The 15166-nt window shown below is 57.8% G+C and overlaps 1 protein-coding gene across 1 annotated transcript; it reads left to right on the top strand.

The window, feature by feature from the left end:
• Positions 1 to 6583: 6583 nt before the first annotated feature.
• LOC137210642 (cytochrome P450 11B1, mitochondrial) lies at positions 6584 to 13453 on the top strand. Its single transcript, XM_067712721.1, has 9 exons — positions 6584 to 6822; positions 7171 to 7326; positions 8274 to 8473; positions 8576 to 8779; positions 9049 to 9203; positions 10746 to 10912; positions 11348 to 11426; positions 11521 to 11718; positions 11852 to 13453. The coding sequence occupies exons 1-9, from the start codon at positions 6584 to 6586 to the stop codon at positions 11963 to 11965; spliced, it is 1512 nt and encodes a 503-aa protein (XP_067568822.1). The 3' UTR covers positions 11966 to 13453.
• The last annotated feature ends 1713 nt before the right edge of the window (positions 13454 to 15166 follow it).

A 15166-nucleotide genomic window follows, 5' to 3' on the forward strand; every position in this document is an offset into this window, starting at 1 on the left:
AATTCGTCCCATCTTCCCCTTCATATGGTAGTTCTATTTTTAGTATTTTGATGAATCTTTATACTGTTTTCATAATGGCTATAATTAACATTCTCACAAATGGTGCGTGAGGGCTCCCCTTTCTCCACACCCTCACCAGCACTTGTTATTTGTTGTCTTTTTGATAATAGCCATTGTGACAGGTGTGAGGTGATATTTCATTGTGGTTTTGATTTACATTTCCCTGATGAGCGATGTTGAGTATCTTTTCATGTGCCTGTTGGCCATATGTATGTCTTGGGGAAAATATCTATTCAGGTTCTCTGCCCTTTTTTTTTTTTTTTTTTTGTGGTATGCAGGCCTCTCACTACTGTGGCCTCTCCCGTTGCGGAGCACAGGCTCTGGACACGCAGGCTCAGCGGCCATGGCTCACGGGCCCAGCCGCTCCGCGGCATGTGGGATCTTCCCGGACCGGGGCGCGAACCCGTGTCCCCCGTATCGACAGGCGGACTCTCAACCACTGCGCCACCAGGGAAGCCCTGCTGACTACCTTTTACGTTATGTTTTTGAACTGTAAAACGAACTAGACCCTGAATTCTTCCAGTCTGTTTCCTCAAAATTTGGCTACATCTCTCCAAACTAAAATTTCCTATTTTTCTCCCACCCTTCTGATTTGCAGTCATTAAGAACTAAAACTGCCCTTTTTCTAAAGCCGTGCAAACTAAAGATGGACAACTTTACATAAACTTCCGAGAAATCACCACAACAGCTCACGTATAGACAATCTTTGTGCCTCTTGCCACGTGGGCCACTCAGAAAGATCACTCGAGCCATTCCAGCCGCAAACCAGGAAAAGCTGTCAAGTTGCCACTGCCTGCCCTTAAACCACGTGAAGAACACTTCAGATATGATACGAAGAGCTCTTCTAGACTGGCCGCCCTCAGAACTCAGACAGTGTTTATAATTTGCTCCCATCATTCACCGTTATTTTCCCTTAGTTTCCATGGCAATGCCTTATTAAATGCCTGACTTCTCCTACAATGTAGGCCTAACTTAAGACCCCACCTGTGCCACCACCTCCCAAAAGGAGACACGACTACTTAAGTGATCTCTTTTCAAGACTAAGAGCTTAATTCAATGAAATAACGGGGTGACCTACCACCTCAGCTTTAATGTGTGAAAATTCCAGGCAGGATTCAGGAGGGCACTGATAGGGCTCGACGCAGGCTGCCCCAAAATATGCCAACACCACATACTGACTATACTACAAAGCTATAGTAATCAAGACAGTATGGTACTGGCACAAAAACAGAAGTATAGATCAATGGAACAGATAGAAAGCCCAGAGATAAACCCACGCACATATGGTCACCTTATCTTTGATAAAGGAGGCAGGAATGTACAGTGGAGAAAGGACAGCCTCTTCAATAAGTGGTGCTGGGAAAACTGGACAGGTACGTGTAAAAGTATGAGATTAGATCACTCCCTAACACCATACACAAAAATAAGCTCAAAATGGATTAAAGACCTAAATGTAAGGCCAGAAACTATCAAACTCTTAGAGGAAAACATAGGCAGAACACTCTATGACATAAATCACAGCAAGATCCTTTTTGACCCACCTCCTAGAGAAATGGAAATAAAAATAAACAAATGGGACCAAATGAAACTTAAAAGATTTTGCAAAGCAAAGGAAACTACAAGCAAGACGGAAAGACAACTCTCAAAATATTTGCAAATGAATCAACGGACAAAGGATTAATCTCCAAAATACATAAACAGCTCATGCAGCTCAATATTAAAAAAAAACCCAATCCAAAAATGGGCAGAAGACCTAAACAGACATTTCTCCAAAGAAGACATACAGATTGCCAACAAACACATGAAAGAATGCTCAACATCATTAATCATTAGAGAAATGCAAATCAAAACTACAATGAGGTGTCATCTCACACCAGTCAGAATGGCCATCATCAAAAAATCTAGAAACAATAAATGCTGGAGAGGGTGTGGAGAAAAGGGAACACTCTTGCACTGCTGGTGGGAATGTGAATTGGTACAGCCACTATGGAGAACAGTATGGAGGTTCCTTAAAAAACTAAAAATAGAGTTACCATATGACCCAGCAATCCCACTACTGGGCATATACCCTGAGAAAACCATAATTCAAAGAGGGTCATGTACCAAAATGTTCACTGCAGCTCTATTTACAATAGCCAGGACATGGAAACAACCTAAGTGTCCATCATCGGATGAATGGATAAAGAAGATGTGGCACATATATACAATGGAATATTACTCAGCCATAAAAAGAAACGAAATTGAGCTATTTGTAATGAGGTGGATGGACCTAGAGTCTGTCATACAGAGTGAAGTAAGTCAGAAAGAGAAAGACAAATACCGTATGCTAACACATATATATGGAATTTAAGAAAAAGAAAATGCCATGAAGAACCTAGGGGTAAGACAGGAATAAAGACACAGACCTACTAGAGAATGGACTTGAGGATATGGGGAGGGGGAAGGGTAAGCTGTGACAAAGTGAGAGAGTGGCATGGACATATATAACTACCAAACGTAAAATAGATAGCTAGTGGGAAGCAGCCGCATAGCACAGGGAGATCAGCTCGGTGCTTTGTGACCACCTAGAGGGGTGGGATAGGGAGGGTGGGAGGGAGGGAGATGCAAGAGGGAAGAGATATGGGAACATATGTATATGTATAACTGATTCACTTTGTTATAAAGCAGAAACTAACACACCATTGTAAAGCAATTATACTCCAATAGAGATGTAAAAAAAATAATAAAGAAAATAAATAAAAATAAAGTTACTTGAGAAACACCCAGTACCAGAAGAACGCTCTGAACCTACGTTGTCCCACTGAAAGCAAGAAGCAAGAGTCCCACGGGAAGGTATCCCCGCTACGTGGGGAGGATTGGAGGGCACCCTTATTGCCAAAGATGGGGGGATTTTGAGTCTGAGAAAGGGGCATAAAAAAACTTTGTTACTTCTTCATTAATATGATACCCCAAGCAAAAATCCCTCTGTTATATCAAATCTTCTCAAATAACACATTCTTTGCCTAAACAGGTATGTAGACAGCCATCTCTGGTCACTTCTTAGGTCCTATACCTGTGGGGCCTCCGTACCTACAAAAGTAAATTGGTTTCTTTTCCTTCTGTTAATCCACCTCACATCAACTAGATTAGACCAGCCAAAGGAACCTAAGAGGGCAGAGGAAGTCTTTTCCTCCCCTACAACATCCACAAAGAGAATCAAAGGGACACCCTAAAACAGAAAAACAAAACACCTGAAAGTGAAAAACTCACTGGATGGGCTTAACAGCCAACCAGATGCAGGAAAAACAGAACAATAGAAAACCTGAAGACAGGTGTACAGAAAATGTCCAAACTGACACCCAGAGAAAGAAAAACAAAGCAACGCACCGACCTGGGAAGAGGGGACGCGCAGGTCAGAGTCCAATATCTGGCCTCCGTGTAACCGGAGTCCTAGAAGGAGAGACAGAGAGATGGACAGAGCCGATCTCTGAAGAGAGAACGGCGGAGACGACAATTTTTCAGGATGAGCTTGGGCCATCGGCCCACAACCCAGAAAGTTCAGTGCGGCAGGTCCAAAGAAAAACTCACACAAGGATTACCAATCTCAGACGTACGACAGCTGAACCGTGGAAAGTGATTTTTAGTCAGTGAAAATCTGAACATCTGCCAGAGGAAAGCCAGGCCATACCTTTAGGCAGCCACACCCCAGCCATGTCTGCTCTTCCCACAAAACCAGGAGAAACGGAAAACCTCACGGACAATCACTTCCAAACGCTGTAGAAAGAAGACACCGGTCACCAAGACTTCTCTTCTAAGGAAGGGAAAATCCGCTCCAAACGTGAAGGTAAATGAATATGGCTCGACACAAAACAGCTCGGCTGTCGCCTCACCAGCAGATCCCACTACAAGGCATGTTTAACGCACATTGCATTTAGAAATAAAACATTTGACGACAAGAGCCCCACGCCGAGGGGGTAACAGAAGTGAGGTGCGGAAACAGCTCCATTGGCATCAGCCAGTGTAGACTTCAAGGCAAAGAGTAGCGCCAGAGTTAAAGGCAGATGGAGATCTCACATTCGTGAGGGATTTGGGGAACTCACTCAGTACCTTTCCTGACTACAGTGGCGTTAAGCAGAAACCAGTCGCTTCACGCGTTCGGACATTAAGAACAATTCCAACTCGTAAAGGCTCACACCCCATCACTCCCAGGAGAAAACAAAAAAGATTTGGGGCAGCACAATGATTAGAGTATTCCAAAACAAAACCAGACCGAAACAGCCTCAAGGCCTGGCAGGAAAGGCAGCGAGGCCAAGCGCACAGCAGCGAGGCGGAGAGGCTGGAGCCCGAGGATCTTATTTTCCATCTCAAAAGCCGGGAAAGTGACAGCAAATCCAACCCAGAACAAAGGGGCTGAAGAAAGACACAACGGAAGCTGGGATGGGGAGGGGCCGCTTCGTGGGAGGTTGGAGGTGCCTGGACCCAGGGGAGGGGCGGCTAGGGGGGTAGGCAAAGACCAGACACCCCATGGGCGGGCATGCTTTGGGGTTCGGATGGCTGACTGGCGCACACGGGATCCCGGAACCTTGCTCGAGGGGGTAGGGCCGAACCTCAGGACCGGCAAAAGCTGACCTGAGGCCGAGTCCGAGCCTGCTACACGGCGCCCACCGCCCGTGACCTGCCCAATCTTCTAGAACCTTCAACGCTCCCCGTGTCCTGCCCGGACCCTCTGGAACCTTCCCCGCCCCTGCCATCCCCGTGTCCTGCCCAGACCTTTTGGAACCTTCCTCGGGACCCTGTGTCCTGCGAAGACCTTCTGGAACCTTCCCAGCCTGCGTTCTGCTCAGACCTTCAGACCCTCCCTGTGGCCACCTTTCCTGCCCAGACTTAGGGGACATTTTCCGCCCACCCGGCTTGCTCGGCCTCAGCACAGGAGGAAGTCTGCAGAGGGGGCTGCCAGGCTGGGCGGTCTGGGAGGCACCAGGACTTCAGCGCAAGTACCGGAGCCTGCGGTGCCGGTGCCTCAGGGTGCAGCCACCTCTGCAGCTCCTCGGGGCAGGGGGTCGGCTTTGGGCTGACCTGTATGTCCAGCACCCTGCGGCAGAATGTGTAAGGACGGGGAAAGCTGGCACACGGCAGAGCCCCGACAGCCCCAAGGGCAGACCAGGAGAGGCCGGGAGGGGCCGCAGGGTGGAGGAACAGGCAGCAGGAGGCTGGCCAGCGTGGCCCGGGCCGCTGCGCCAGCACAGCAAGGGCAGGCCGCGTCTCCTTGGCCCAAGGACAGCTCTTACACCATCTGGGGCTGAGGCACGTCGTACATCTCAGCTTGACGAGGGGCCTTGGCGGTTCTGACTCATTGCCCCAGCCGAATATTCCCCGAGGAAGTGTCAGGAGCAGGGAACGGATTGAAGTAGAATGACCAGTAACATCAGGTCGTCAGCCGCCCTGCTAACCCCACACATACCCTCCGTCCTGCCCCCAGAGCCTGCGCTGCGGTGGCCTCACCGCCTCACCCCCATGTCAGGGTCAGGGCGCTGGGGCCCCTCTGGCACACTGGGCGGGACGGGGGGCCTTGGGAGTGACAGAAGCTCCGGGCGTCAGTAGCCTGTTGAGGAAATGGGAACGGCGACAGCGCTACCCACCTCACGGGAAGGCTGCCAGGCATGGGTGAGACGAGTCGGGGCCCCAAACCGTGGACCCCCTCTTAGGGGTGGCTCCGGCTGCGTGCTTGCTGGCCAGGGTCCCTGGGAGAGAGGGGAGTCCACAACCACACCCCCGTCATAGACTCTGCCCACGCCGGGAGCACGGGTTCCGGGGGGAAAGGAGGCTGCGGGCCCCGAGCACAGGCCCCGTGGGGGGAGGCGGGGACCTTTCACCCTCCTGCCTGAGGAGGGCCTTGCAGTCCACCCCCCCCAGTGACCCCGTCTTCTAGGTGCTCTCTGCTCCTCAGTGGGACCAGCAAGCCCAGACAGACAGGGCCTCGGCCACATCAGTGCCCTGGCAGTCCCAGTGCCACTGCCAGTGGTGTCTTTGCAGCCCCCTCTCTGCCCCCATGAGACTGGGAGACTCCCTTGCTGGCTCCTGCCTCCACTCCCTGGACCCAGCACAGGGCCTGGGGAAGAGTGGACAAAACACGTGCGGCCTCAAGAAACTAGAGCAAAGCCCTCGGCACTGCTCCCGCTCTGGTCCTTGTAGAAAAGGGATGAAAACACCCAAGGTCCCCTTTCATCCCTTGCTAAGATAAGGCACCTATCCATCTTGCTTCTTTCCCTCACTGGATGGGGAGGGAGGCCTCTTTCCCTCAGCCCCACCCCATCGGGTCCCTGCTCCAGACCCTGTCCCTGCTCTCTACAGCCACCCCCGAGCAGGCCTGCGTCACTGCCGGACTCGGCGCCCGTCCGTCTCTTTCCTCCCCCGCTGGAGGCCTCCAGCCCTGACCGCTGGTCTGGCCCAGGGACACTTTCTCCTCTGACGTGATCCAGTCGGCCGGTCCAGCGAGCCCGGGGAGATAAAAGGATGGGGCTGAAGGGGGCGGGGGCGCAGCAGGATGGCGCTGTGGGCAAAGGCCAGAGTGTGGATGGCAGGGCCCTGGCTGTCCCTGCACAGGGCACGCACACTGGGCACCAGAGCCACTCCGACCCCCAAGGCGGTGCTGCCCTTCGAAGCCGTGCCCCGGTGTCCCGGCCACAAGTGGATGCGGGTGCTTCAGATCTGGAAGGAGCAGGGCTCTGAGAACATACACCTGGACATGCATCAGACCTTCCAGGAGCTGGGGCCCATTTTCAGGTAAAGCTCTCCCTGCCCACCTTGGCGAGAGCACCCTAACTTTCTGTCCCTACTGGCAGCTGAGCCCCTGCTAGGCGCAGGGGCGCCTGGGGAGTGGGGGTGAGGGGCAGGGAGGGGAATCAGTGGGGCAGGTCTGTGCCTTTGCTGCTGCAGACTGCAGCCTTCTTGAGCACGGGGCCGTGCGTGGCTCGTGGCTGGGAGCACAGAACGCAGACCCCAGAGGAGGGGAGGCTTCAGTGAGGCGGCGGGAGGGACGACCCGCTCCGGGCCAGCGGCGGACTGGTTCTGCTGAGTGGGGCCCCGGGGAGGACATGGCGCCATGGCAGGGCTGGGAGCTTTGTCCCACAGGTATGACGTGGGAGGGAGACACATGGTGTTTGTGATGCTGCCCGAGGACGTGGAGCGGCTGCAGCAGGTGGAGAGCCCTCACCCCCGGCGGATGTTCCTGGAGCCCTGGCTGGCCTACCGACAGGATCGTGGCCTCACGTGCGGCGTGTTCTTGCTGTGCGGGCGAGTGGGGATGCGCACGGAGGGGGCGGGCAGCCTGGGTGCAGAGAGGAGGCCAGCCAGGGAAGACCCCGAAGCACGCCTGCCCGGGAACCATCCGGGGGGGTGGAGAGAGGGTGACCACTGGCTCCAGATGCAGATCGTGCCCATCCCCTGGGGGTCGTGTGTGCCCTGGGGCGGGGGAGGGGAGCCCGGCCCCTTCCTGCAGGGTCAGAGGAAGAAGGATGATGCCTGCCGTCGACGAGCCCCGCACCTGCACAGGCCTCCGAGGCGCTTGCGTGTGGGTTGGACTTCTCCCCTCGTCCAGGTCAGGGCCCCCCTGGAGGCCCTGCAGGCAGCGGCCCGTCGGCACCGGGCTCTGCGTGGGTGTATCAGGAGAGACACGACTTGATTCCTGCCACATTGCAGCAGGAGGCTCTGCAGGGAGGGGGCGGTGGGGCTGGCACAGAGGCAGCATCGCAGGAGCCGGGAGATGAAGGTCTCCAGGGGCCTTGCCCACTCTGGGGTGTGACGAGAGCAAAGCTGGGCCAGGCCTGCCTGGGGGCTCAGCCCCCTTCCTCACAGCAGAAGCCTCAGCCCCAGAGAGGGCCCGGGGGGCAGACGGGTGTGCCAGGCGCGGGGCCTGCCAGTTTGCACGAACCCCCGCAGCAGGCTCAGGCAGAGGCCCCCGTCTCCCCTGGGCGAAGCGCACGAGGCTGCCCCGAGGAAGAGCTGCCGCCGAGGCCCAAACATGGGCAGCCGGCCCCCTAGGAGCCAGCAGGCGGCCCCCGCCTCGCCCGCTTCCCTCTGGGGAAGGGAAGGTGGGGTACAGGGCCGCGGCCCCCTAGGAGCCAGCAGGCGGCCCCCGCCTCGCCCGCTTCCCTCTGGGGAAGGGAAGGTGGGGTTCAGGGCCGCGGCCAGCTGCTGACTCTGGACGCCCTGATGCCCCGCTCCCTGCTCGACAGAAACGGACCCCAGTGGCGTTTGGACCGACTGCGGCTGAACCCAGACGTGCTGTCGCTGCAGGCTGTGCGGAAGTACGCGCCCTTGGTGGACCGGGCGGCCAGGGATTTCTCCCGGGCCCTGAGGGCGAGGGCGGCGCAGAACGCCCGAGGGAGCCTGACCCTGGACATCAGGCCCGGCGTCTCCCACTACGCCATCGAAGGTGTGGGCTCGCCGCCACCGGGGCGGCTGGGGCGGGCTCGGCCGGGGCAGGTGGTCGCGAGGCCCTGCGCTGCCTCGGGCTCAGGGGCCCCTCCTCCCGCAGCCAGCCACTCAGTCCTTTACGGAGAGCAGCTGGGTCTCTTTGCCCAGCACCCGAATCCTGACAGCCTGAACTTCATCCACGCTCTGGAGGCCATGTTCAAGTCCACCGTGCAGCTCATGTTCGTGCCCAGGAGCCTGTCTCGCTGGACGAGCGCCAGCGTGTGGAACGAGCACTTTGAGGCCTGGGACTACATCTTCCAGTACGGTGAGGGCGGGGGCCAGGCAGTGCTGCGGCCAGGGACCCCAGGGCCCCCTCCACGCACCACAGTCTGGGGAGAACGGAGGCCACAGGAGGGACCTGTGGCTTCTTCATGGTCCCCAAGAGAGCTGGCAGTGAGGCTGGACTGGGCTGTTCCGAGAATGGGGGTAGGACACGGAGACCTGGGGTTATTGAGGGCTGAAGGGTAGGAGGATGACAAAAAAAAGTGCTTCCCAGCACCAGACCCAGGGCCTCTGTCTCTGTGTGTCCCGCAGCCAACAGAGCCATCCAGAGAATATATCAGGAGCTGGCCCTCGGCCACCCGTGGCACTACAGCGGCATCGTGGCGGAGCTGCTGATGCGTGCGGACATGACCCTGGACACCATCAAGGCCAACTCTATCGACCTCACTGCTGGGAGCGTGGACACGGTCAGGCCAGCGCCCAGCCCTTCCCATGGAACAGGGAGCCCTCCTGCCTCCAGGCTGCCCCCTCCCATGGCAAACGTCTCCTCCAAGCCCCTCCCCAGTCTACGGCTCCAGCTTCCCAACTGAGAAGGGGGAGCACGGGAGCCAGGCCTCAAAGGCAGGAGTCTGTGGTTACTCTCGTGGGAAGCCACGCTCCAGGCAGAGTGCAGAGTGGACGAGGCCCAGGGACATGCAGCAGCAGAGACCCCGGGGACCGTCTAGGTCCTGGGGCGGGGGGGTGGGGGGGAAGGGCCGAGGCGCGGCTGGAGGCCCACACAGGGGACCTTTCCCAGGGACAGAGTACCTTTGGCTCTCACTCAAGATCCTTTGGCAGTGACAGACTGATGGGAGGGACAGCAAGGGGCTCCAGTGTGTGGGCGGGACAGCAGGTGGCTGGCAACACAGCACAGTGGGCAGGGTGGGCCCCGGGGTGTGAGCGCAGCCGAAGCTGCCTGTCTCTGGACCGAACCTGCATCTGCCAGCACCTCTGAGCGCCTGCTGGGCACCCAGGATCCTGAGCAGAGGCACAGGCCCCTGGGGCAGACACTCCCTGAGCAGGGGCTGTGATGCCACCACAAGGTGAGAGAGCCCAGGGCAGGGCCTGTGCCTCAGGGGGTAGCTCTGGGAAGGCTTCCTGGAGAAGGAGGCCTTTGCGCTGGGTGTGGAAGGACCACACAGAAGTTAGACAGGCCAAGAAGAGGAGGCTGGGAGGGCAGCAGGCCAGGGCCTGCAAGAGCGGACAGCAAGGAAGGCTGTGAGGCTGAGCGGGGGGAACAGGGCACGTGGGCAGAGGAGGGCAGACAGGGTCAGGGCCCCTGTCAGGAGGGGCTTTGGGCACCAGGCCTGTATCCAAGGCTAGAGGGAGCCAGTGTAGAGAGTGTCTCGCTCAGACTCCTGCTCCCTCTCGGGCCACAGCGCAGAGCGCGGACTAAAGCTGACGGAGCAACAGGGAGCCGTATCTGCATATCAGGAGATGCCAGGGGCGCGCTGCCTTGGGGACGGCATTTAGGAGATAGTCAGCTTCCCAGATCTCAGGCTGGGCTGGTGGACACCTCTCCCTGCACGTGGAGATGATCCAGGAGGAGGAAGCAGTTGGGGCCCGGGGTGGCTGGTTCATGTCAGGACCCCATGTTCGGACCTGCCTGTGGCTGGCCAGGGAGGTGACCCACGGGGAGCGGATGGCCCGGGGCTCCGGAACCCTCCCCGCTGAATAGATGGCAAGAGTGGGCACCTCCTGGGCCCAGAGGAGGGTGCGAGCCAGGCTCTGAAGCGGCTGCAGGAGGCCCGGGTCTTCTCTGAGGTTGGGGACACCCTCCCCGAGGGATTCAGGGGAAGCAGACAGGTGGCCTCAGGATCTTGACGGTCAGCTCTCTGGGCTTTGTCATCTCCGGGCACGCAGGTCCCCTGCCCCAGGGGACGGCGGCCATCTTTCTGGGAGGGATGCCCTGGGGGTGGAGGGGCGCAGCCTGTGCCCGGGTCTGAGCCCTGGCCCCGTGGCTCCTGCAGACGGCCTTCCCCTTGTTGATGACTCTCTTTGAACTGGCTCGGAACCCGGAAGTGCAGCAGGCCCTGCGCCAGGAGAGCCTGGTGGCCGAGGCCAGGGTCTCAGAAAATCCCCAGAGGGTGACCACGGAGCTGCCCCTGCTGCGGGCGGCCCTCAAGGAGACCTTGAGGTAGGCGCGCTAGACCTGGGCTCCCCCCCGCAGCCCTGGCCCCGCCGTCGGGACAGCCCGCTCGGCGCGGCTTGCAGGCAGATCCTGGGGCTGCTGGTCAGCAGCTTGGCCCAAGGCTACATCCCCCTGCGCCTCCTCTTCCTCTCCCTAAAGGGATGGGGGTGCTTCTTCCTCTGGGGTCCCACCTCAGTGTCCCGGGACCGTCGTCGGTCGTGTCCTCATTGGCCCGGGGCTGCTCAGGCCGGGGCAGCTTTGGCTGACTCAGGAGAGGCAAGGAAGCAGCTCCTCGGGATTCGGGCTTCCCAGGGCCAGGAGCGGCTGTGAGGGCGCTGGGGTAGCTGCCCTCGGGCCGTGGGCGCTGGGCTAGGGAGGCTGCAGAAGGGAAGCGAGGGCCCTGTTGCAGCTGAGGACCCTGTTGGCCGCCCCTGTGCACAGGCTGTACCCCGTGGGTGTCTTCTTGGAGCGACAGGTGAGCTCAGACTTGGTGCTGCAGAACTACCACATCCCGGCCGGGGTGAGTGAGGCCGCAGGGCTCCCCTGCCAGACACCCCGCCCTCTGACCTTCACCCGCAGGGCATCTGACCCTGCCCCTCCCCACCTGTCTGCAGACATTGGTGAAGGTGCTACTGTACTCCCTGGGTCGAAACCCCGCCATGTTCAGCAGGCCCGAGCGCTATGAGCCCCAGCGCTGGCTGGACAGCCGAGCCTCTGGTACCAGGTTCCCACACCTGGCCTTTGGCTTTGGCGTGCGCCAGTGCCTGGGGCGGCGCCTGGCAGAGGTGGAGATGCTGCTTCTGCTGCACCACGTGAGTGGGCCTGGGCGGGGCCGGGGCGGGCAGCCTCGTCGGGAACCTCAGGCTTCTGCTCCTGGGGCACCCGCCCTCAGGGCCCTGGAAGGCAGCGGAGGCCGGCCAGGCAGAACCCGCGCCTCTGTCCTAGGTGCTGAAAAACTTCCTGGTGGAGACGCTGGTGCAAGAGGACGTAAAGATGATCTACCGCTTCGTGTTGATGCCCTCTACCCTCCCCCTCCTCACCTTCCGGGCCATCAGCTAGTCACGTCGCCACTCGGTCGGGCTAGTCACACCACAAGCTCCCTCTGCCTGACCCCAGGCCACCCCTCTTTTCTCCCATGGGCCCTGCTTCCTGAGCCACACCACAGTCCAGGCAGCGCGTTGCACAAATGGAACAGCCCAGCCCTCCGAGGGTCAGGGCTTGCCAGCCTGTGCAGCAAGGCCCGAGCAGAGCTGGAGATGAAACTTGGTCGCAGGTCCTGACCATGTGCCCGGTCCCACCAGGGCCCTGTCCTGCAAGGAGTACCGTCTGAGGGCCTTGGAGCCCCTGTTGCCCCAGCTCCAGGCTCCCTGTGTGTCCATCCAAGCAAAGGGGCCTCAGACGCCGCCCTTTGCCGCCCTGTCCAGTCTCTATGCCCTCTGTGCTAAACTCTGCCCCCATGCAAGAGATGACAACTTGGGCGTCCCCTGTCCTGCTCGGTACCATTTCCAATGCCGTCCCTTTTGTCTGCAGTGCTCTGGCGTGGACTTGCCCTTCAAGCTGGGCTGCTAGCTGTCCATCTACCTGCTCCACTCAGTCCGCAGGGGCTCCTCCTGGCAGTGCCAGCCCTCTGGGATTGTGGCTGAAGTGCCCAGCCGAGGGCCTGCATAGGCCGGTCAGCAGTCATGTTTACTAGAAGGGTAGCTACCAAAGAGCCAACTTGGACATCTGGGTCAGTGGTATGCATCGGACAGCAGGAGGCATGTTGACCGCCTCCGGCAGGAGTTCGGGGGCCACAGAGAAGCCTCTAGAGGAGGGCGTGGGGCCATCTCGTGCTCCCTTTAGGGGAGCCGGTCTGGAGGGCCCCACTGCCCTCGTGCAGTGCCCCGTGCCCCAGAGCAGAGCAGCCACCCTAACCTCATGGGTGGAAGAGGCTTTGAACAACTGAGAGCCAGCCGGGGTCCCCTAGTTGGCAGGAGCGTGTCTGTCCCATGCCACCTGGGGTCAGGTGACACCCCCAGGAAGAAAGGGGGCCCAGAGGCAAGAGGGGGTGCTGGGGCCTCTCCACTCTCCCTCCCTCCCCACTCCCACCTCGTCTGGTGAGAAGCAGGTCCTCAGTCACGGCGAGGCAGTAGGGCAGGAGGAGTTGTGTTTCTGGCTGCGCCGGCCCTGCTGGCACTGAGCCACCCCGATGGCATCTGTTCGGTGCCAAGATCCCTGGAGGAGAACAAGGGCTGCACACCCCTTGCCACTCCACTCCACCCACGGCGGAAGAGGCCTGCTGCCACCAGTGGGTCTTCGCTGTGGAGGGGGACTTGGAGAATCATGGAGAAGAGAGGAGGTTCCAGACTCTGTGGTCGCACAGGCACAAGCTGGAGCCCTGGCTTTCCCACGTGGGCCCAGCCCTCAATCCCTCCGAGGCGCAAGCTTTTCCTCTGGGAATTCTGTATAATTACCATTGCAGCGGGCCTCAAGGGCCCACAGGGAGACCGGCGCTCGGAAAGTACCCGGCTTTCTGGCTCGACCGGCACTGAATAAACACGGATTTCTCTTCCCACTGCTCAGGAGTTGTCTCCTTGTTTGTGGCCCTGCTCTGTGGTGAGTGGACGGTGTGTGATGGCAGGAATGGAATGAAAACCTCGTTACCCTGGGGTCAAGGTGTGTCATTCTGCGAAGCTTGGCACGTGTGTTTGCTTGAGCTTCACGGCAGCCCTGAGAGGCACCCACTGTGCTCGTCCCCATTTTGCAGGCGAGGAAACTGAGTTCATTCACCTGCTAGAGTCTCACAGCGCATCCTTGGCAGGGGTACCACTGAAGCCAGGATGCCAATCCCATCTCTAAGGCCCTCAGCGCAGCTCCTTCCCGTTGAAGGGCCTTGGCTTGGGAGTGATCGTGCACATCCTGGAGACAATCTCCAGTTTAAAGCATCTCTGGATGCTTTCAAGATTGTCTCTTGGTTTTCCGTGTTTCTCCGTTTTCCCGTATCAAGCCTACGTAGGAGTCTCTTTTTCCTCATCCTGCTTGGAATTTCCCATGCCTTTCCAGTGTCCATCTGGCTCTTTCTAAAAGTCTTCCAGGTTATCTCAACAGTCTACTGTGTAATCGCCATAATTCTTATGCCTCTTCACATCTTTCAAGGTAGAAATAGTATTGCCTTTAAGAAGCCCGATGCCAAGACCTGGAACATCTTCCATGTTCCGTGTGCCGCTGGGGCCTGGTTTGAGGCTGTGTCCTCCAGGTGCCCAAGGGTTATCACTTTCCCAGGGCCACTCTTCGTATTAATTACACAGCCTGGGGTTTCCTCTGAGGCACGAGTAACATAAATCCTAACCCACCGTGGGGGCCTGTTCTCAGTTCTCAGCGGGAGCGCATATCGCCCTCCATCCCAGCCTCAGGAAGCTAGGCCTCTTCCTCGCCTCCCCACGGTGTTAGGCGGCAGGTTTCCAGGCTGCATCTTCAGCGTTGTTGTAGTGTTTTCAAATCTTGCCTTTCCGTGGGGTTCTGATTGCAATTTCTAATCTTACTCGTGTCCTAGGCCTCTCGTCCTTTCCCCCCACTAACTGGGGTCACCGGATCACTAGACTTGCTGCCTTGTGCCCAGACCTCCCCTGGTGGCTGCTGTGTACTGACTTCTGTGGTCCCTCCTCCCTGGCCCAGGTCCCTCCTTGTTTCAGGATCCTGAAGAGGTCCTGTCCTTTCTGCCAGCCCAGAAATGCACTTTTGACATGTTTTTGGTTCTGTAGAGCTACCGGAGTGGGAGGATTTTCAGAGCATCAGCTCCGTCCCTTTGCTCGAACCTGAAGACCTTCAGTGGCACATTTAAATAGGCAGTCGGTGGCTGCCCCGGGGGGAGGACTGGGCATCCCCATAATTGTCAATCAAATCTCTGCAAAATGGTTTTCAGCTTTCTTGTGGAAAGAGTTGCCTGCCTTGCAGGAGAGGTCCTAGAATTACTGGTTGGTGGTTGTATGCGCTTGGTAGAATGTGGGACAATGGTAGGATTGCTAGCCAAAGTTTAAAATGGCTGTACCCCTTTCATTCACCACCCGCTACGTGTCAGGCACTGTGCTGTATGGTAGCGACAAAGACAAGTCCTTGACCTCAGTGGGATTATATCCTATGAGTCTAAACTACAGAAATGGATACTTATTTCAATAATTTTCATAATGTCAAAAATGGGCGCAATGTAATTTTCTTTCAGTAAAAGGATTGCTCACTTCCGATGTGTCTGTTCATTAGAAGCCTAACCATCAGTGAAATGAA

Source organism: Pseudorca crassidens, chromosome 17 (genome assembly GCF_039906515.1).
Source record: "Pseudorca crassidens isolate mPseCra1 chromosome 17, mPseCra1.hap1, whole genome shotgun sequence".
Taxonomy (NCBI): domain Eukaryota; kingdom Metazoa; phylum Chordata; class Mammalia; order Artiodactyla; family Delphinidae; genus Pseudorca; species Pseudorca crassidens.